Source organism: Aotus nancymaae, unplaced genomic scaffold (assembly GCF_030222135.1).
Source record: "Aotus nancymaae isolate 86718 unplaced genomic scaffold, 86718_ANA_hifiasm-v0.15.2.pri h1tg000006l, whole genome shotgun sequence".
NCBI lineage: Eukaryota > Metazoa > Chordata > Mammalia > Primates > Aotidae > Aotus > Aotus nancymaae.
This window is the reverse complement of record NW_026988417.1, coordinates 21,990,249-22,013,371: the sequence shown is the minus strand read 5'-3', so window position 1 is coordinate 22,013,371 and position 23,123 is coordinate 21,990,249. Positions and strand designations below refer to the sequence as shown.

Below are 23,123 nucleotides of genomic sequence, written 5' to 3'. Positions count from 1 at the left end.
TTTTGGTTTTGGTAACGAAAATACAGTGCTCATTTGTATTGCTGGAAAACTTGTAAATATGCCCTGTAGGATAAGTAATATTCACAGCAACATCCTAATTAAAAGGAAAACTCAGTTGTCTTGCAAGATAATATAAAAGGGCACATAAATTGTAAATAAGATACATGGTAAAAATGAAAAAGACAGCCTGGATAGGAGAGGAATGAAATAAGATTTGGAAATGTGCTTCTTAAATGAACACAAATTGTGAGATAATGTCTCATTGAACAATAAAAATAACAAACCAGTGGCAAAGATGTAATAGAATTTCCTCTGTATACCATTTTAATCTTAATATAATTTTCCCCAGTGCATCCACATTTATTGAACTACTACATCCGTTTCTTTCTCACTCTGTCCAAAGTTAGTGAGAGTGTGTTTTTCTGCTGTAAATAATTCCCTGATTATGAACGTGAAAACGATCCAGAAATTGACCACAGTTTATAAAAGAAAAAAATGACAGAGCAGCTGCTCAGGGCCAAAAGCCTTAAGAGAATGCCAAAAGCCTGTGCAGTTTCCTCCAGGAAGCAGAGGCTGAATGCAAAAAACCATCTTCCCTTCCTCCTGCATAAGGCAACTCCACACCTCTGTTCCTTTGTTCCTCTCTTCAAAAAATGCAGAGAAGACTTCCATGGTACCTCAAATTACAGTTTGCCTCAATGTGAGAATAGGGCTGATGCCAAGGAAGTGCCAAGTCCAGTTAATCAGAACCAAAATGGCTTGAGAAAGATGCACATCAGTATGGCCTCAGTTTCTCAGTCTGCAAAATGGGGTTGATCATAGTTAAATCTCTTAACTTCGAGTCTAATATGTAAGTGGGTGCCTAGTATGTACTACTCAAATATGGATGTGAGAGGCCAAACTCCACATATGTGAAAGGTTTGCTGGAGGGGAAACACAGAGTCCAAAAGGAGCCCTGCATCTCCTCCTGACCCCTGCCTTAGGAAGTTCAGCAAAATCTCCAACTCTAGTCAACCCCATACTAATCTTAGATGTTTCAACTACCAGGGTAATAAATCCCCACCCCACCTTTGCTTACACTGAGGTTGCTCATTCACTTTATGTATTTTTTCACAGGGTTCTTAAGGTTCTAAAATTTAAAGAAATATTCAAAAGTGGAGATTATGCCCCGCTTATCACTAGGCTTTTAATTCGGCACCACTCTGCAGTCGGAATCTGTTTTTGACTGAACAGCAACACTCAAATACTTTTTCTGCCATTTAAAGTCTAATTTATTCTATTATTTTATTATATTTCAAAAGTTCATTGAGCAAGAGGGAGATGTACTTGTTCAAACACATAAAATACATTTCCAATATATTAACAAATAGATTATCAATTCACTCTTTTGTTGAACAGAATGTATAACTGTATAATGTGACTAACTTTTAACTTTGATTTTTTTATGTAGAAAATTATGGATCACATGACAGTGGATCTTCTAAGCCAAAAATAGCTTATGGAACCAGAATAAGTAAGTTCACAAACAAGTACTCTTATAATAAGTGGTCTGCGGTTACAGCTGCAAATCATGCGCATGTTATCTTTATAAACTTTGCATTATTTTTTCCTAGGAAAATGTCTAAGGATTTAAATTTATGTTTCCAGGTCTATCTGATTTTGTAATATAAAAATCAAGGTTAGTGGTTTTCTCTTCTACTTCTTTTTAAAAACCTCAATGATCCAAATACAAATAAAGTAAAGACCACGATTAAATACTTCACCAGGCATTACATAGTCAGACTTTATAATCACAGATCCACTGATATTAGATGTTGAGTACAGAAGTAAGTAGAGATTGCCTGAAAGATCATCAGCAAAGCAGATTTCCTTTCCAAAAGCAGAGGCCTCTCCTGTATTTCTCAGCCATTTTACCTATAGATGTTCTTCTAGGCCATTGTTTCGGATGATCTTGGCATATTCCTTGGCCGATGTGTAAGGGACTCGGGGTCTAGCTGGGTCTTCAAAATCGACGTGGAAGAGACCAAATCTGCTGCTGTATCCTTGGTTCCACTCAAAGTTATCCAGAAGAGACCATGCACAGTATACTTGAAGATTGACTTTATCAAGTTGGATCGCTGAAATTAAAAAAAAGAAAACCATCATTTCTGGGAAGGTCTTATGAGAACACAGACAAAATTACTGATGAGCAGTCTGTGTCTCTTTCTCCTTCTCTGCAGGAGACCACAGTGGGAGAAGACAAAACCTGTTTTCCATCCCCTTTTCCACAAAAAAAGAAATAAGTGCATAAGATAATGCATGCTAATTAGCTTGATACAGCCATTCTACAACGCTGTACTTATTTCCAAGCATCATGTTGTACACCTTAAATATATCCGATTTTTATTTGTCAATTTTAAAATCCTCTTTTCCAGTTTTCTGCTTGAATCAAGCAGGGGCTTAATTCGATAAGTTATTATATTCTATTCCAATTATTTGGCTATTCATTCATTTTGAATGTGTTTTATTCATTTATTTACTCAATGAACAATTTTTCAGTACCTATCACTGTTCAGGCACAAAGACACACGTACAAGTTCCTCTCTGGTACCCAGAAGGGTATTCAGTAAAGACGCTGTGCAGTTTCTAAGTACAGCCTCCAGATGTTACAGAAAGTCCATTAGAAAATTGGAAGAGAAAATAGTAGCATGCCTCAGGAAGTCTCAGAGCTCACCTGTTGTCCCCCCATGGCCAAACTGAGACATGTCTCACAATTCTGGTGACAGAGCCTCCAAAATGAAAAGGATCAAGAGTCAGCACGCAGCTTTAGCCATGACTGTATCCTATACCGAGTGAGTACAGAAATGCTACGACATCCTTTCTTAGTCTGATAGAGTAGCTATAATAGCACACCATACACTTGGTGGCTTATAAAGAGAAAAAAAATATTTCTGATAGTTCTGAAGGCTGAAAAGTCCAAGATCAAGGTGGCAACAGATTTGGTGTCTTGTGAGGGACTGCATCCTGTTCATAGATGAGTGTCTTCTTGCTGTGCCCTCATATGGCAGAAGGGACCAGGGAGCTCTTTCATATCACTAATCCCATTTATGAGAACTCCATCCACATGACTTAATCACCACCCAAAGGCCCCATCTTTGGGATTCTGGGAGCTAGGATGTCAATATGAATTTGTGGGGGGTGGGGGTTGGGGACAAAACTTTTCATCTATAGCATATCCCCTTTACCCCATGTCTAAACTCAGAATGGTGCTTACGCCCTATAAAAGCCAAAGCAACAGAATATCTCTCCCCTAAGCGTATCCATATATAAATATTCAGTATGATTTTATTTGTGGATGCTCAGAAGCCCATCCACAGACTCCATGTTAAGATATCAAAATGTGGATTCCATGCATATAACTATTCTCCACATAGTTTTACACTGATTTCCATCACTTTAATCAGGGAATTTAGCTTACATTTTCTTAGTATTTTAAGCTTGGCAAAGCTCTGAGGTCTTGTTAGTCTTTGCATTGTGCATTTTCTTTTTTAAAACCAGAATAAATAATTCCAACCTATGGGATACACTTCCAAAAACACCAAATATCCATTTCTCAGTGCAGAAATTAAATGAAAAGGCCAGTTGCTTTACAAGGGGGATATGTTTCTAAATAAGCTGGGCAAGAATAAACATTCATATGCTAAATCATATTTTAATTGTTTCAGAGATTGCTTTCAACCAAAATAACTCCTCATGCGAAATATTCAGCTAAGCAACACCTAACCTTTAATTTTTTCATTTGTGTCCATTTTGTCTTTCAGGTCTCTTAAAAGCTCTACATCTATATTCCACCACACATGTGTTGGTCTCCAAATATTCTTGGGATATTTTTCTATGGATATTTCATAGACAAAAGACCCCTCCACATTTGTCCATGGAGGTGGAGGATTTGCTTTGCTTAGAATTTTTTATAAATATCCTTGAGCCAGAAATTAAGCCAAGCTGAGTTGACTCCTTTAATATTTTTTAATTTTTAATTTTTGTGAGTGTGCAGTAGGCGTATATATTTATGCAGTACATGAGAGACTTTGATATAGCCATGCAATGTGTAATAATGACATCATGGTAAGTGGGCCAGGGCACACCATCAGCCATAAGGCTGTCCTCACTGTGACACCAACCATGACGACATGGTAAATGATGTGATTTACCATGATGCTGTTATTACACATTGCATGCCTATGTCAAAGTATCTCATGTATCCATCTCCTTAAGCATTTATGTTTTATGTTATAAACAACTCAATTATACTTTTATTTTTAAATGTACAATTATATTTTTATTGACTATTGTCACCCCATTGTGCTATAAAATACTAGGTTTTATACATTCTTTCTAACTAATTTTTATACCCATTAACCATTGCCACTTTTCCTCCCCTACAAACCCTGCATTACCCTTCACAGCCTCTGGTAACTATCATTCTACTCTCTATCTCCATGAGTTCAATTGTTTTAATTTTTAGCTCCCAAATATAAGCGAGAACATGTGAAGTCTGTCTTTTTGGGCCTGGCTTATTTCACTTAATATAATGTCCTCCAGTTCCATCCATGTTTTTGCAAGTAACAGGATCTCATCTTTTTTACGGCTGAATAGTACTCCATTTGTATATGTACCACATTTTCTTTAACCATTCATTGGTTGACAAACACTTGGTTGCTTCCAAATCTTGGCTATTGTGAACAGTGTTATAACAAACACGGGAGTGCATATATCCCTTCAATACACTGATTTATTTTCTTTAAAGCATATACCCAGCAATGGGATGACTGGATGATAGCTCTATTTTTAGCTTTTTAAAGAACCTCTGTGCTGTCCTCCATAATGATTGTACTAATTTACATATTGTCTCTTTTAAAATAAATATTGTTGATAAATAAGAAATATAGCAATAAGCACATTACTCTGTGCAGGAATAAAAACATTATTAGATATCCCTTTTTCCCCTACCTGTCCACATCTGCTATGTGTGCCTCCTCCCCACTCTGTCTGTTATAATCTGGAAAATCCATTTTTTATATAATTTATTTTTAAGGGCCCAGTTTAACTACTGTATCACATATCTCTAAGGATCAAAATGATCTGGCCAGTTGCAGTGGTGACTCATGCTTTAATCCCAGCACTTTGGGAGGCCGAGGTGGGCAGATCACCTGAGGTCAGGAGTTTGAGACCAACCTGGCCAACATGGTGAAACCCCATCTTTACAAAAAATACAAAAATTAGCTGGGTGTGGCGGTAGGCACCTGTGGTCTTAGCTACTTGAGAGGTTGAGGCAAAAGAATTGCTTTTACGTGGGAGGCAGATGTTGCAGTGAGCCAAGATTGCACCACTGTACTCCAGCCTGGGCAACAGAGCAAGATTCCATCTCAAAACAACAAAAAAGATCAAAGCCAAATACCAGGCCAGAAAACAATAGTCTCTTTTGCCTTGTAATTCAACCTGGAGACATGTGAGAATCTGCATATTTTCTTTCTCATTTGTAGAACTACTGCCCAACAAGAAAGCCTGCCAGGTATAAAGCCAGACAGTTTCTGAAAACACACATGGTCCCACTGATCACATATAAAAGGATTGATTCATGTGCTAAACCACTGGACAAAAATGATGCCTTGCATGCTTGGAAGGGAACAAAAAGGAAATCTTGACAATTTCATTGTTAACTGCCAGGATTTCCGCAGCAGGCACTAAACTGCCCGAGTGACACTGGTGAACGTCTGTGCATTTTCATTGCAGGAACATTCAAGTAGAGAATTACCTAGTTAGGACTGAGGAACTAGCCTGCTGGAATCCTCCTCACTGTGCCACCACTGGGAAAAAATTACAAAACCACATTGGAACCTGCACGCCTCTCTTCTTCCAATCTCTTCAAGAACCAAAAGAGACCATCATTACATTTCTTGCCACCATGATTTATGAGGTCCTAAATCTTGCCAGGGGAAAAAAAAACTACTTCTATGAGTTCACTTTCTGTTTCCAGAGTTGAAGTCAAAATAAACACAGGAGACTTGGATGAGTATGGAGCACACTAGGATAAAAATGACACACATCACAAAGTCAGGGTGTAGGTTTGGACCACAAGACCAGTGGAAAACGTCTCACAGTAAGCAGGCTGGATATAAAAATGTAAGAAGAGAAGTACCTAAGCCTTACTAATATGTCCTAGCTTCCTTCAGGCTGTTCTAATTATAAAAGCCCTATGCTGGCTGGGCACAGTGGCTCACACCTGTAATCCCAGCACTTTGGGAGCCTGAGGCGGGAGGGCCACCTGAGGTCAGGAGTTCGAGACCAGCCTGGTCAACATGTCAAAACCTCATCTCTACTAAAAATACAAAAATTAGCTGGGCATGATAGCACATGCCTGTAGTCCCAGCAACATGGGAGGCTGAGGCAGGAGAATCGCTTGAACCCAGGAGGAGGAGGTTGCAGTCAGCCGAGATCACACCATTACACTCTAGCCTGGGCAACAGAGCAAGACTCCATCTCAAAAACAAGCAAAAATTTATGCTAGTGTTGTACTCTACATATACACATACATATACACTCTCACAAACACACATGCACACATAAACACACTGCCTACTTAACCAGCCTGAAAAGGTTGAGGGCATAACATCAGCCATAAGACTGTCCTGACTGTGATGTCAACCACAAGATCAAGGTTTGCCAAAACCTCCCTCAGTTTTGGTAATTTGCTAAAAAGACTCACACAATTCACAGAAAGCTGTTATATTCGCAGGTCTGATTTATTACAGGAAAAGATAGAGATTGGTCAAAAAAAAAGAAATGCATAGCACAGGATCTGAGGGCTTTCAAACATGAAGTTTCCGTATCCTCTCCCCTGGGAGTCAGATGTTCTGTCTTCCTGGTAGTAACATGCACAGTATACACAGAGAATTGCCAACCAGGAAAGCACACCTGAGATTCAGTGTCCAGAAGTTTTATTGGGGGTTGTATTAGTCAGGGCTCTCTTAGAGGAACAGAACTAATAGGAGATATATGTGTATGTGTATATATACACACACACACACACACACACACACACATATATATATACACACACACACATTCCCCTTTATATATAAAGTATTAACTTACACAATCACAAGGTCCCACAAAAGGCTGTCTGCAAGCTGAGAAGCAAGAAGAAAGAGCCAGTCTGAGTTCCAAAACTGAAGAATGTAGAGTCTGATGTTTGAGGGCAGGAAGCATCCAACATGGGAGAAAGATGTAGGCTGGAAGGCTAGGTCTGTCTTGTCTTTTCACCTTTTTCTGCCTGCTTTATATTCGCTGACAGCTGATTAGATGGTGCTAGCCCAATTAAGGGTGGGTCTGCCATCTCCAGCCCATTGACTCAAATGTTAATCTCCTTTGACAACACCCTCACAGACACACCCAGGATCAATATTGCATTCTTTGGTTCAATCAAGTAGACACTCAGTATTTACCATCACAGGGGCTTTATTGCAAAGGCATGATTAATCAATTGATTGCCCAAGTACATTAACTCAGTTTCCTGTTAACTGATGCCAGGAACCTAAAGCCCCCACATTAAATGTGATTGGTCTTCCTGATGTGATGAGCTCCCACCCTAAACAAAGAGATTTTATCAATTAAGACACACATTGCCTCTTAGAAGCTGAGTGTAAAAACCAAAGCACTCTTTGCCAAAATTTAATTCTTCACCACATGTGTGTATACACACAAACATTATTTTAGAAATTCATTATTTTATGATGGGGCAGAATCTTTTCAAGTTACTGGTTTATGAAACATCCTCATTATGCCTTTGTTTGTCACATCATAAAATTCTAAAAATTGGAAGCTCAGCATCAGTGGAATTTAGTTTTCCACAATTTATAAACAGAGATAGTCTATTTTCAGGATGGTCTAGGACTTATACAAGATACCCATGGATGTGACGAAACTATCAAGCTATCAGAAAACTCACTCATCCATAGACCCAAGCTGCCATGTCAAGAATCAATGGAAAAATTCAGGACAGTGCAAAAAGCAGTCACTTCACAAAGGAAAAAAGGAGAGAGCAGTAAAGTCCCAGGAATGAGCAAGGAAAAAAAAATAGATAGGCCTCTATATTTTTGTGTTCAGCTAATGGCAAGCTATAATATTCAAGGAAACCTTCCTAAGGAAAACTAGTAAAGAATGCTGAACACAGTTTTGAAGAAATAGACCTTCTTCAAAACAATGGAAAGCTGACAAGTTAGTAGAGAATTAACAGGTCAATTTAAAAGTGGAAATCAAGGTCGGTAGACATGGGAGCTACTTTTGCCTGATGGAATTTTCCAATCTTAGAAAATCTAAATCTTTTTCTGTTTCCTGGGGTAAAGCTAGATGTCAAAACTCAGAGTCATAGCAGGTGGGAGGTCTAGTATAAGACCCCAGCCAGAGAAGACCATAAACCCAAAAGACGAAACCCTCAGTGTAATGATGAGAGAGAGCCAGAGGCAAACTAGTCATTGGAAAGTCTTGAGTTAACCCCTGGTGGTTCAACAAGTGGTCAAGTCTGGATCTTGGTTTCAGGTGATGCAACACTGTATAGTACCCCCAAGTACCCAGCAGATAGACATTCAAATTATTTTTGAAAAGAGGAACCTATATATTCTAAACCTCTGATTATTATTATAATATTTTAAGTATAATCATCATCAGCATATAATCAAATATAACCAGATAGACATGGAAAATTATGACATAAAGAAAAAGAAATAACCAGAATCAACAGACAACAGAAACAAACCCACAAAGCACTCAGTTATTAGACTTGTCATACAGACTGTACAATAGCCACATTCACTGTGCTTACAGAAAAGAAACAAACTTGAAATATCTTCAAGGTTTAGGAACCCAGAAAAGCTGAGGTGATATGTTTGGAAAGGGAACCTCTATAGGCTTGAATTTTAATCCCAGCTGTACCAGTTGCTAGCTAGAAGGAGCCCCTCATTTCTCATGAATACAATGGAAACGCTATTATCTACTCCTAGTGCTGTTAAAAAGATTAAACGAAATAATAAAGAAGGCAGAACCCAAGGTAAAATAAAAACCAGGAAGGCACATGGACAGAGGAAAGACCATGTGAAGACACAGCCAGAAGATAGCCTCGGCTGACAAATGCCATATCTCCTTCCAGAAGTGTATGGAGATCACTCAGAAATTAAGAAGATGCTGTAGGCTCAGCAGGGCCAAATGCCTTTTTAGCCCACTGCTTAGTTGAAATCCAGCTTCATCCCCAGTGGATCAGGAAAGGTTCTCTCAATTTACAATGTGTGTGGGTTATGGTGCCCCTACAAAGGACAAATCTGTCTACCCAAAACTTGTGAATGTGACCTTATTTGGAAAAAAGGTCTCTGAGAATGTAATTCAATTAAGGATCTCAAAGTGAGATCATCCTGGAAGACAGTGTGCCCTAAATCCAATGGCAAGTGTCCTTAGAAGATAAGAGAAAGGGCAAAGACATGCAGGAAAGACAACGTGAAGACAGAGGCAGAGACTGGAGTGATACATCTGCAAGCCAAGAACACCAAGGGTTGCCAGCAGCCACCAGAAGCCAGTATAGAAGCAGGGAATAAATTTTCCCTTAGACCCTCCAGAAGGAACCGGTCCTGCTGACTCCTTAATTTTAGACTTCTGGCCTCCACAACTGTGAGAGAATAAATTTCTGTTGTTTCAAGCCACCAGGTTTGTGGTAATCTCTTGCGGCAGCCACGGGAAACTAATGCACCATGCTCTTTTAGAGTGGTTGCCAACTGGGCTCTGAGTCCCAAGCCACCCACCTGATCTTGCTGGGGGCTTATGAGAACCTCTCTCAGGACCTGTCAAAGCTGGAGAAAGAAAGCCTTCTGGGGACTCAGCTTGAAGCCAATTTTCTGGCAATTGCACCCACATTCACTTTGAAAATGTTTCTTTGGTTGAAATGCACAAGAGCATTACAATTGGAGGGCATCTCTAGCTGGATAACAGATTTGCAAGAAAACTGGTATGCTGGTTGTTTTCCCTTTTCACTGGAAAAAAAATAAAACAACATCAGGAAGATCTAAACATAGAAAACGCATCATAAGCCCCCCGCTCCAACTCCAGCTGAATATCAGAGGATGGACAACATCTGTGAAAATGCCCAAATAATCCCAGTGCAGGAAGCCCCACCTGCAGATGGGAACTCTTAATAGCAAAAACTGTGACTTTCTGAAAAGAGAGTCTTTGAAAACTAAAAGCTAATTTTTAAATATTTTATGGGAAAATGTTAATTAACTGAAAAAAAAACTGCACAGATTTCTTAATTATCAGTATTATTTCTACTACTTACATTAGACTTTGGAAGGAAAAGCCTGCAAATGGCAAGTCGTTGAAAGGAATTATATTTTAAAAATCTAAATATTAAAACTGCTCTGAGTCTAGGTACATGTTTTGGGTCATTGTCTATAACTTCTCTATCAATATTATTTTTATAGTATCTTATGCTCCAGTAGAGAAGTTTCTCTTATGGGAACCAAATTTCTTCTCAGTAAGGGAAGTTCTCTTCTATTGGAAAAGCTGCCTTCCTTACCGAGTTTCCTCCCTTTCTCTCTACTTTCCTTCCTTTCTTTTGTTTTTCCCCTCTGGGGCTTACTTTCCTCTTCTGCAAAATGGGCTTATAGTACATTTTTCATAGGTGCGTGGTATTAAATAATGAATAATGCCTAGTAAACACCCAATATAAACTACTTTGTTGTTGCTATTGTTTTTAATTCTCTCAGAGTCTGGGAGGGCAATGAATGAAATCTGTTTTATCTCTTTCTCCCATCTGGCTTCAAACAGCTTTCAAAGGGTATAGAGTCAGCACAAAATAATCGGTGCTGAGAAGCAGAGAAATCAGGCCATAGAGGGAAAGTTCAGCATCTGGGACAAGGTTTGTGCACTGTGAGAATGGGTCATTTGTGGGTCATGAAAAATAATCAGCAGAAACGAGCAGGTTGGGGTGATTCTGCCAGGAACACTGGATACTGCTGAAGCTCCCCTGCTTTAGTGTGCTGGGATATGGGGACGGTATCACTTGAGGTTTTGGGGATCCTGCAACATCTATCCTACATCCATTAATTAAATATACGTTGCGCTAGGTACTCGGAATACAATGATGAACAAAATAAGCAACTCTTCATTTACAGCTTATGTGGAAGGCATATCTAAATCAAATGATCACCCTGTGAGTACTGAATTACAGTCTGTGAAAAGTAGTATGAAAAGAAAGAAGTGGGTAATATGAGAAAGATAACATATTAGCTAACATTGACGGAACATTTGGTTACCAATTTAAGGATTTCATGTATGCATTCATCCATTTGGTCTTTACAACCAACTTATGAGTTAGATAGTTGTTATCACTGTCTGTATTTTACAGGTAAGGAAATTGATACACAGAGCGGTTAGGTAACCTTTGCAAAATTCATACATCAAATAAGTAGGAGAGTTGAGATAGAAACTCAGGCAGGGTAACAACAGCAGCAGCAGGCCGAGCCACTATGCCATACTGGGTCTTGACAGCACACGAGCGTGGAAGATCTGCCTAATCAGCAAAAGTGGGAGAACGAGGCTAGTGGAGCAGTTTCCTGGGGTAAACCAGAGCTGAATGCCCACGAATGAGTTGCAGTTACCAGCACTAACCACCAGGGCTCTTCAGCAGAAGCTGAAGTTGGCTATTGAAGGAAGCATAGGAAGGATTGGGCTGAAGAAATAGGCTCAAATAAAGCTCTCAGGAACAGTGCTCAGAAGCACACCACAGAACTAGCTGGTTAAAGAAACTGCCTCAGTTGCTAATGACCCAGTGAGCATGAGCTTCTGTAGTTCATGTGGCTGCCCAAATTCAACTTTCTTGCAATCCTAGTAGCCACCAACATCTTGGCAATTTCTGTACCAGAAACTAGACTTTACAAGGACTGTCATTCTCAAAAGCTGGATGTTTTTCTGTCATCCTTACCAGCACAATAGGTTCTGCCTTTGTCAAGCTGTTCACTTTTGAATTAAATTTACACATGGATGAGTCCGATTGGTGGGACACATGTCTGTGCCCTTGCTTCAGAGAAACCTGGGGAATCTCATTCTCTACCTTGGCTAGACAAAACTCATAATGCTGGATATCTTTCAAATGTAACCAATGTGTTCAACAAACTCTAGACAGCAGAAAACATGACAGATGTCTACTGCACTAGGCAAAGAACAACAAGAGCAATCCGAGAAAAAAGAACAGCGCATTTGAAAGCTCGGATATGGGAAGGGCTCCCAGCACATGTAAGGAACTTAAAGAAGACAGTTCAGCAGGATGAGTTATAAAAAATCATGGGGAGAAAGTCACAAGGTAGTGCCTAAGACATGCAGGTCCCTATAAAGGTTTTTAAATTTTTGATCTTTATCCCAACAACAACAACAAATCGAAGGATTTCAAGCAGGGAAGTTGCCTTAACTAATTTGTTTTTTTTTTTTTTCAGGTTTTTTATTTTATTTTATTTTACTTTAGGTTCTGGGGTACATGTGTAGTCATGCAGCGTTGTTGCATAGGTGCAGACATAACCAGTTGGTTTGCTGCCTCTATTCCCCCTTTATCTATATCTGGCATTTCTCTCCATGTTATCCCTCCCAACCCTCCCCAGCCCCTGTGCTAATTTGTATTTTTAAAAGATTACTGTGACCTCTGTGGAAAATAGATTTGAATGTAGCAAGAACGGAATCAAAGAGAGCATTTAGGAGTGATTGCAGTAAATCACAAGGGAGATGATGAGAGATTGGTCTTGGATGGCCTAAGTGAAGATGGAGAAAACAAGATGGATTCAACAGAGGAGATATTCAGATAAAAATCAACGAGATTTAGCAATTCACTGGCTATCAGTGCAGAAGGAGATAAGAAAGCAAAGTTAGCACAATTTAATGAATGTTGGCAATGTCTGAGTTAGAAAATATTGGACATAGATAAGTTTTAGGGGAGTGGCAGGGAAGATAATGAATCAAACTTTGGTTATGATGACTTTACATTGCCTTATTTTGACCTCCAAAGAAAGAGTTGAAAAAGTAATTGGACAAACAGATAAAGAGCTCAAAGTGGAGTCTGAGATGGCAATGGAAATTTTGGACCATGATGAGAAGATGCTAATTGAAATCATGGATGGTGAACAGAATTTAGAGAGTAAGAAAACAAGACTTTGGTACAAGCCTTACAGCATTCCAGCATTTAAAGACAGCCTGGAAAAGGGAGACAAAGAAAGAGGGCCAGAAATAAACCCAGACCCTTAAACTGATAAAATCCTAAGAGATGCTTTCTGGGGATGTGGTTTTACAGAAGTCACGCAGCCAATACAAGAAGAACTTGAAGATAGAACCAAAGACTGTCTGACTCCAAAGCCCATGATCTTTCCATATGGATAACATTTTGCAAATTTAGAACACAAGGACTGGAAGTGACAAGCAAAAGTCAAAGCCACTATGGAAAGAACAATGCTAGACCACGCGGAGAGCATGAAGTGGGTGGAAGTGGAAGAAACACCTGGAACACCAGACCCCTAATAACCAAAATCCTTCTATGGCCCTCAGGGTCCTAGATGATGAGGCCCTGCCCTCTACTTGCCATTTGCCAGGCACACTGAGATTCTTTTTCTTCTTGGAAGGTGCTAGCTCCTGACCATCTCACAGCTTTACACCAGCTTTTCCATCTGCCTAAATCATTCTCCTAAGTCTTCACTTTATGAGTCTTCATTGCCATGAAAGTCTTAGTTTCAATTCAACCCCATAAGAAGTCTTTCATAACTCTCCAATTTAAAATTTTATTCCCAACCAATGCATTCTCTCCCATATCATCATGTATTGTTTTCTTTGTGGCCCTTATGATTAAAATAAAATGTTTTCTTCATGTATTTACTTATTTTGTATTGTTTATTTACCCTCAGAAGATTAAAAGGCTCATGAGAAAAAAAGACTATCTTCATCTTTTTTTTTTTTTTTTTTTGAGACGGAGTCTCACTCTGTCGCCAGGCTGGAGTGCAATGGCGCAATCTCGGCTCACGGCAACCTCCGCCTCCCAGGTTCAAGCAATTCTCCTGCCTCAGACTCCTGAGTAACTAGGACTACAGGTGCATGCCACCACGCCTAGCTAATTTTTGTATTTTTAGTAGAGACGGGTTTCACCATGTTGGCCAGGATGGGCTCGATCTCTTGATCTCGTGATCCACCCGCCTCGGCCTCCCAAAGTGCTGGGATTACAGGCATGAGCCACTGCGCCAAGCCCATCTATTCTTTTTAATATGCCCCACCCTGAGAACAATAAGTAGCACATAGTAGATGCTAAGTATACACTTGCTGAAGGAACAAGTGGGAGAGGTAGGGAAAGAGATATGAGAGGAGAAGGAATGAAAGAAGGGAGGGAAAGAGAGAGGGAGGAAGGAGGAGAAGGAATAAAAGGGGATCATCTTAACATGACTTTAATAGGACTCTGGTCTCACTATTCCCATCTGGGTGGTGGAATCACAGCATCTCCATGCTGAACAACAAAGATTTCAATGATCATTTATTTCAAGTCTTCATCCAGCATCTCAATCTCTGTTGCAGCACTGCTGATAGTCTGTCTCCCATACATCCAGCCTCTGCTTCCAGTCCCAACCGGACGATTTCAACTCTCCAACCACTCAGGCCAAATATTCCCCATCACTTCCCACTGTCTTTCTACTCTGTGACACTGTCTAAAATCTCCTCCACTATCTCTCTGGCTGCTACCACATTTCCAACTCTGATTCCCAGTGCTTCTCAAGAACTCCCTATTCAGCCCCTGGCTGCACTTCTGGGCAGTCCTCTTGAGTGCTTCCTCTTGATCTGTTAACTTTGAAAGCTTCCGATATTCTGGGGTAATAGCACCACACTCTTCTGGGGCACAGCATGAAACTTGAATGGTGTCTCTCTGGTCCTGGAAATCCCTTAGGTTACCATAGCACAGATGTAAGAAAACATTTTCCATCATAGGATTTTATTCCTAGGCCTAAGATACACACTTTGAAATGCTATCACTTTTTAGTCCATAAGAATGTTGATCTACTTGTATATAGAAATAGCTCATTTCTACCAACCAAAGACCTAAGAATATCCCCCAAAGAAAGTAACAGATACTCTGAAGAGAAAGATCGGAGTCTTATAGTTCTGTACTGAAGTAAAAGGTTAAGTTCTAGGTTCTATGACTCTAGAAATGGAAAAGTAGTTATCATGGGTAAGTTTTAAAATGACAACACTGAATGTGGGGGCAAAAGAAAAATATGTAGCTTTACTGTAAAACTAATTCAGGGCTTTCAAATTATAATTCGTTAACTGGTATCTTGAATGAATGGAATAATCTGAACACTTCCTTCTTCTTACTTGCATTCCTCCATTACATCCACAAATTTTTATTAAGTAATGATATGGTTTTAACGTGTTCCCCAAAAAGCATTTTTTGGAAACGTGATCCACAATGCCTCAGTATTGGGAGAGGGGCCTAATGAGAAGTATTTATATCATTCTCCTCTTTCTCTCTCTCTCTGTCTCTCTCTCCCCCTCTCTCTCTTTCTCTCTCTCTCACTACATGATGGCTTCTGCCATGTTATGAAATAGCAAGAAGGTCCTCAGTCTTGGACTTCCCATCCACCAGAACTGTAAGAAATAAATCTCTACTCTATACATTAAGCAGTCTGATGCATTCTGTTATAACAGCAGAAAATGAACTAAAATATGCATCTAGTACTATATACAAGTTATTGTTTCAGGCAGAATGAGTCCTTATATAGGAGGAAAGAAATCTGACGTAAATTTTTCCTTTAAGGCAAGTAGAATCCAAAGACCACACATAGGTTTTCTTGCTACGTACATTCATTCAATATCTTTCACTTTTTGTAACATACATAAGACATATAATTAACTGTATGTTCAATGTCTGTCTTCTACTTTAGATTCTAAGTTCCAGGAGGGCAAGAATCCTGGGGATCTTGCATTCTCAAGTCTTAGCACAATAGCTAGTAAAGGACAGGTGCTTAATGAATATTGTTCAAATGAGCAAATGGCTACAAATATATATAATATTGAATATAATGTCACCAATATAAAAGTGGAGAAAAGACAGTGCCAAAATCGGCAAGATATTTTCCTTGGCCAAGATGACAAAATTCAACTTCAAGTTCAACTTTTCCAAATAACCATAAAGAGATATGAGATTTAATCTTCTCCCATTATGATCAACTCACTGCCCATTTTGTATGTTAGGAACCAGAACATCTTGTGATCACTGGACTTCAAAACCAAGTCTCTTGTCAATAACTGCTATTTGTATAAATATGCAATAAATGATGAATAAATCATACTAAATCCCTTAAAAAGACATTCTCAGAGGAGTCAATGCCACCCTGTGATACAAAGGGAGATCCCGTGTTAGCATTGTTCTCACCGCTACACCACAGAAACACCTCAAGTGCTTATGGACAGCAGTCACAGCAATTGCCTAGAGTTGAGAGAGACAGGAAAATGAATGCAGTTAAGAAGAAAGAACAGTGACACCTCTTTAAAATGCTACCGTGTAAGTTTTCATATTGCTGGCACCAAGTTCAAGCCCAGGTGGGCACACCTCACCCAGACTGTCCATCCTGACCTAATGTACAAGTCTCGCTAGTCTGCTTTTTAAGGACAAGGAAGGACACTGCTTGGTGATCTGGCCACAAGCTGTTCAGGGAAGAGGCTTTGCTCAGCACATTTCAGCCACTGAGCAGGGCTGGGCTCATTTCAGAGAGCCACATAAAATAAATAATCATGCAAAAGCAGATTTGTTCTGATAGGGCTCTGACAGCTGCTCCAAGAGGTGGGTCCTTGCAAGCCCATCTTTCAACAATGAACTGACCCAAAGATCCAGGAAAGCTCCAGACAGGACCATATGGCCTGGAATAAAAACATATTTCAAACTCTGTTTATTATGCATATCTTTCAAAGGTTCACTACTCTGTGATGAAACATTGCACCTGCAAGGCTTTAATAAGCTCACCAACCAAGTACAATTATAAAATCGCAGGCACCTGAAGAATTTGTCTTCTCTTAGACTTAGCCATGCACTGCCCACCAATGACTGGTCTCATTATTTTTAATTATATGGGTTTGCAGTATTTTGTAGGCTGCGATCAATACTTATTCAGAAAATAAAACTCCTTATAGACCTCAGTATGAGAGCTATGATATATCTCTCCTCCTAAACTTTGGAGACTCCATCGTTGTATACAAAACCGTCTGGTCTTCTTGAAAAGAAAAAGAAGCAATGCAACTGTGCATCCCTGCGAAGACTGGAGAGCATTTGACATAAATTTAGGCTGGACATTATTCATCAGGAATGTCAGGGGCATTTCCTTCATAAGTGAGCCCTGTGACTCCACATCTGGTCCAAATATGTGAGAAGCACAGTTTGTTCATTATCACTCCACAAATATCCATTGAACAGTTATTATGTGCCAGACTCCAGGCTAAGGGTGATGATTTAGAGATAAATAGTACGTAGTTTCTGCCCTCAGGTATAAATGCTCTCATAGGAAAAGCAGACCCAAAAGAACTGGTCTGGAATCACAGAGAAACATGAGCTATAAACGAACTTGAGGTACAAAGGAGGGGATCACTTAACCCTTCTGGGAAGTTCATGGACAACTTTCCAAAGGAAAAGGGATTTGAATAGAAACTTGAAAAGTAAATAAGGGCCTGTCAGCTAGTCATGAAAGAGAAGGTATGAGCCACATCGGGGTTGAAACTATGTTCACGTGTCATTTTCACAAACCTCTCCCAAGGCCCTGAGCAGTGTGATACACTTTGATGCCCCAAGTGTTTCCATCTCAGTGTTTAATGAGCTTATCCATGAACCAGATGTGTGTGTCTGTGAGTGTTCACGTGATTAAATGACTGGTTTGGAATGGATGATTATTATAGATCCGCTGCACTCAAGTCTCTTCCCAAATGAAGAGTCTGCATAGAATTTGAAACTCTTTTATTTATCTACCCCAAAACAGTGTACAGTGGTACCTGTTAGCATTTTAAGAATGGATTTTATATAAGATGGCTTAGCCTAACCATTATGCACAATGATAGAGTGGCTGAGTCTTGCCTGCTAAGATTCTTTCTCCCCTAAAGCCCTTGTTCAAGGATTATATCATACTTATACTATGAAATGAAGAATATAGAACCAATAGTAAGAGATGAAATGAAGATTTCAACTACAAAATTACATGGTAGACATGGAGACACATAAAATAAGTAACTGTCCCTTCCTAGAGGGTCTAATGATGGCATCAATAACATGCAAAGAGATGAGCCTCTTTGACCAAGGGTTGTTAATTGGGAAACATATTGAGGAGAAGGAAGGGAGGAAGGAAGGAAGGAAGGGAGGAAGGAAGGGAGGAAGGAATGGAGGAAGGGACAGAGGGAGGGATGGAGGAAGGGACAGAGGGAGGGATGGAGGAAGGGACAGAGGGAGGGATGGAGGAAGGGAGGAAAGGAGGAGGGAGGGAGGGAGGAGGATTAGAAGGAGGCAGGGAGGGAACAGTTGGAAGCAGGGAAAAACATTTACTTACACAATCAACAGTATTTCTAAACTCTTTTTATCTCTAAGCTCTCAACAAATATGTGGCCATGATATTATCTTTCAATGCTTTTCAGATTCAAGGAGAACATCAGAAGACTGCCAAAGATGGTACCTGATACTTCTCTTGCACATAGGAGAAAGAACAGCTCTTATTTATTGCTAAAACTCATGCTATTTACAACAACCCTTAAAGAGTGATGCTGTTAAGTCCATTATTTGGACACAGAAAATGAAGTTCAAAGAAAGTAAGTATGTTCAAAGTGATTAAGAAAAGCGGTAGAGAGAGGATTGAAACACAGATGTCTGCCTCCAAAATCCATGCTCTTTCCAAGACCCTATCTTGCCCTTTTGCTGATTAATCTTCATCAGAGTTCATGCCCCAGTTTAAGATGTAAAGATTCACCGGTATTTTATTTATTGTACTTACGCTTTGAAAGACTGTTGATCAGAGCACTGCAGGTGGCCATGGCAAATGAGGTGACACAGGAACTCTAGACAGGTGCCTTGCACTGAGCATGTGACTGACAGTGATATGCCAACTAGCATCTCTCCTTATTTGACCTCCCTATCTTTTATATATCAGTTATTCTTTTCTCGGTTTGAATATTAAGAAGACAAAAATATTCCTAAAGGAATCAGCAGAAAGGGAGAAAGATTAGAGAATGTGCATGTGAATTAAAGACCTTGTATTTCACTGTGAACTGCAGGGTAGAGAAAACCATCAGACAAAGGGAGAGGAGATAAACAATTTCTTTTTTCTGGGTCATGCCAGGATCCTTTAAGTCTGTGAGTTCCATCATTTTACCTTATATTTACTTTGCTGGATTTTAGTAAATGCATTCTATTGTGAGCTACTTCCGTGAGGTCAAGGGAATCCATAGACCAGCTCTCCCACCAACTTCATTGACCACCTCTAATAGCAACTATCTTGAGTGAAGGATGGAGTAAGTTTACTCCCATTTTGGAGCTAATAAGACAGTAGAAATTCACATTCACTGGGTATTTAAAGGACACCAATAACTGCTTTAAAAGTTTAATATGCATATTTCATTTAGGCTTTCCAACAATAAGGAAGGCAGATACTATCCTATAAGGTAGATACTATTTTTATTCCCATTTTACAAGTTGAGAAAACCTATGCAGAGAGAGTCTGTGTCATTTGCTCAGTCATTCATTTAGTAATAAATCTCAAGTATGGTCTCTTCTTGTTGAGAAGAGTGAATTAGCAATTTGGACTTAGTTCTTGAAAGGCAACTACATCATCCTATTTTTTATTAATTATAATGTTTATTATTTCATTCAATCAATGATTGTTTTTTGTCCAACCTACTAGGAATCCAGAAATAAGTAGGTTGAAAATCCTGAAGGTTTCCTCCATAAAGGACAGAAGCATAAAGGAGTAGCTATGGTACCACATGATCATCAGAGCAAATACGGACTGCAATGGGAGCAAAGAGGAGGGACATTGAACTCAGCAAGGGTGCTGAAAGGGACTGTCAGAGAAGGTTTCTTTAGAGTACATGTTAGATGTAAGATGCTGGAGTAATTCTGAAGGGTAAGTAGGAGAGGATGGGAAGGAAAAGACTAGTAAGCACAACAAAGAGACAAGGACACTGTGTTAGCCAGGGTTCCCCAGAAAAATGAAACCAATAGGAAATACACATGAAGGAGAGAGAGATTTTTAATAAGGAATTCGCTCCTGTGATTATAGAGGCTGAGAAATCACAAGATCTGCAGTCAGCAAGCTGCAGACCCAGGGGAGCCGATGGGAAAGGTCTAGTCTGAAGGCAAGGGCAAGAGAAGATGGATGTCACCAACTCAGAGACAGTAAGGCGGGAAGAGCAATTTCTCCTTTACTCAGGCTTTTTATTCCATTGGTGCCTTGGACAAATTAGATGAGGTCCACCCACACTGGGGAGGCAATCTGCTAGACTCAGTCCACAACTCAAATGTTTACCTTGTCCAGAAACACACTCACAGACACACCCGAATAATGTTTAGCAAAATATATGGGCATCTCACGGCCTAGTCAAGTGGACACATGACGTGAACCATCAAAGATACATTCTGGGAACCATGTTTAATTTGGTGTGACAAAGACCAAAAGGTAACAGTGACACTAAGGAAGTTAATGGAAGCCATGACATGGAAGGCCTTGCTTGCCATGCTAAGAAATCAGAATTTTACACTGAGGCAATGAGAGACCACAAGGGAGTTTTAAGTAAGGGAATGACAAGACTGAATTTGTACTTTTGAACAATCATCCTGCTAGCAGACTAGAGACTGGAGGCAGGAGGCCAATTAGGAGACTGCTAAACGCTTATCTTAGTTGCAATGAAATAGGAAGAAGTGGCCAGATGCTAGAGATATCAACAAATCTTAAGGGCCAACTAATTGGAAAAAAAGAGCTCAAGATGATTCCTAGTTCACTAGCTGTGTCATTAGACTAATACAAAAGAGAATTCAATAGAAGAACCAGGTTTGGGGAATTAATGATGATAATGAACAAGAAGCTTTACAGTTTGCAAATGAAATTGATAGATATTAATTATTTTGTGACTATTCCTTTAAACAGCCCTATGAATTTGGTGTTTTTCTCTTTTGGAATGAGAACACTAAGCTGAAGGAGTAAGTGACTTGCCCAAGCTCCCAATCATAGCAAATGGAATAATCAGAACCTGAACTTTTTCCAAAGCCCATTTTTCCCACTGCACAATCCGACACAAATAATAATAGTAGCAAAATAGTCATGAGATAGCTAATATGTGTTGAATGCCTACTGTGGCCTCGCCATTCTTCTAGGTACTTTATTTCTGTCAATTCTTTACACTCACAACAACCCCATAGGGTAGGTATTATTGGGTATTATTGTTAGCCCCATTTTATAGATGAAACAAATCGGCACAAAAAGGTGACAGCAATAAATGGTGTCACTTGGGACAAATAATCTACATGTTACAGTTTCCCCTTTGGACAGGATCTAGGATAATGGTGAGTAGAACAACAGAGTGGTAAAGCTCAGTGACTTGACCCCTTTCACAGGAGGCCATGCTTCCTTCAGAGCATGTGAGCTGAGGAAAAACCCAGAAACAAGCCCCCACTGTTTTCACTCACAAGTGAAACGTGAGAACTATTTCCCCCATCCCACCCCCAACTTAAAAGCTTACACCCTAACACCCAGGACCACCTTGCTGGCCTCCTAGTGCTGAGTTGAAAAACTATGTATTGGCCATTTGCTCACTACCTGGATGACAGGATCATTCATACCCCAAACCTCATGACACACAATCTACCTATGTGACAAACCTGCACATGTACCCCTTGAACCTAAAATAAAAATTGAGAAAAAAAAGAAAGAAAGCTAGAGCCAGGCTCTGTTAATCCAGTTTGAGTTTTAAATAGAGAATCATTTTCCAGCAGCATTAATGTGCTGGGCTCCGTGATCCTGGAGTGGGATAAACAACCGCAGGCTTGACTGCCTGATATGTCAGGCCTGGAAAATAGCCCTCTGGAGGACACCACTCACCCCAAGCCCATTAGCCAATTACTCAGAGCCCTTTTAGTAAATGAGCTCTTTCAGTGTACTAATTGGAGCCCTGTGAAAGTAAACTTGCAGCAAGAAAGAAGCTGGCTTTCTGTGGTCAGATTTCCCTCTCTGGTACACCACAGGATCAGGCGGGCTGGACGGGCAGAATGGGGTGGTGGCACAGACCACTGGCGCTAAGCCTGGACCACCTAGGCTCAAACCTCAGCTCTGATGCTTGCCAGATGTGCAGACTTCAACAAGATATTCTGTTCCAGTTTCCTCATCTGTGAAATGGGTATAATTTCAGGAGATTTAGGGGTCTCAAATGAAGTGATAAACCTGTGCCCACATATAGGAACAATTCAATAAATGTGAACCGATATTATTTACTGTTCTTGCTTATTTATGTGCAACAGCCCACCTTAACCTAATAAATGGGATTAAAAAAAATGTCAGGAGAGAAAATAAATTTACTCAGGTGTTGAATAAACAAATTTACTCAGGGCATTTGTTGTATCCCCTACTCCCTCAATCAGCAATTAAGTTATATTTTATTATTTGTTTGTATTACTGTGTAGCTAAGCAAATTATCATATGCTTGAGCATTAGGTAAGTCTTAGATATAATTATCTCATCAATTTAATTTTATGCTCCTTGAAGACAGGTTCCATGTATACTTTCATAGCCACCAGGAACATTCATTTAACAGATATTTGTTTGTTGATTGACATTCTTGATTTCTGTCATTCCTGATAAGAATCAGCTAGACTGAATATTGGTGAGTTAACTCTAGTACCCACGAGTACTAACTCTTCGAGATTGAATAATTCCAACCATTTAAGATCTAGTCAAGTTTTGGTATTCAATTAGACAAACATGCAGTCATATCCTACCTTAGTCCATTCATGCAGCTATAACAAAATACCCAAGACTAGGTAAGTTATAAAACACAGAACTTTA

The 23,123-nt window shown here is 39.7% G+C and overlaps 1 protein-coding gene across 2 annotated transcripts in view; it reads right to left on the bottom strand.

The window, feature by feature from the left end:
- Nucleotides 1–1,265: 1,265 nt before the first annotated feature.
- Nucleotides 1,266–23,123, bottom strand: part of LOC105730936 (cytosolic beta-glucosidase) — a 123,879-nt gene continuing 102,021 nt past the window's right edge. For both annotated transcript variants that reach the window (XM_064366074.1, XM_064366073.1), the window contains one exon: nucleotides 1,266–2,117. In XM_064366074.1, coding sequence (XP_064222144.1) covers nucleotides 1,915–2,117 — 203 coding nt within the window. In that variant the 3' untranslated portion in view covers nucleotides 1,266–1,914. The remainder of the gene's footprint in view (nucleotides 2,118–23,123) is intronic.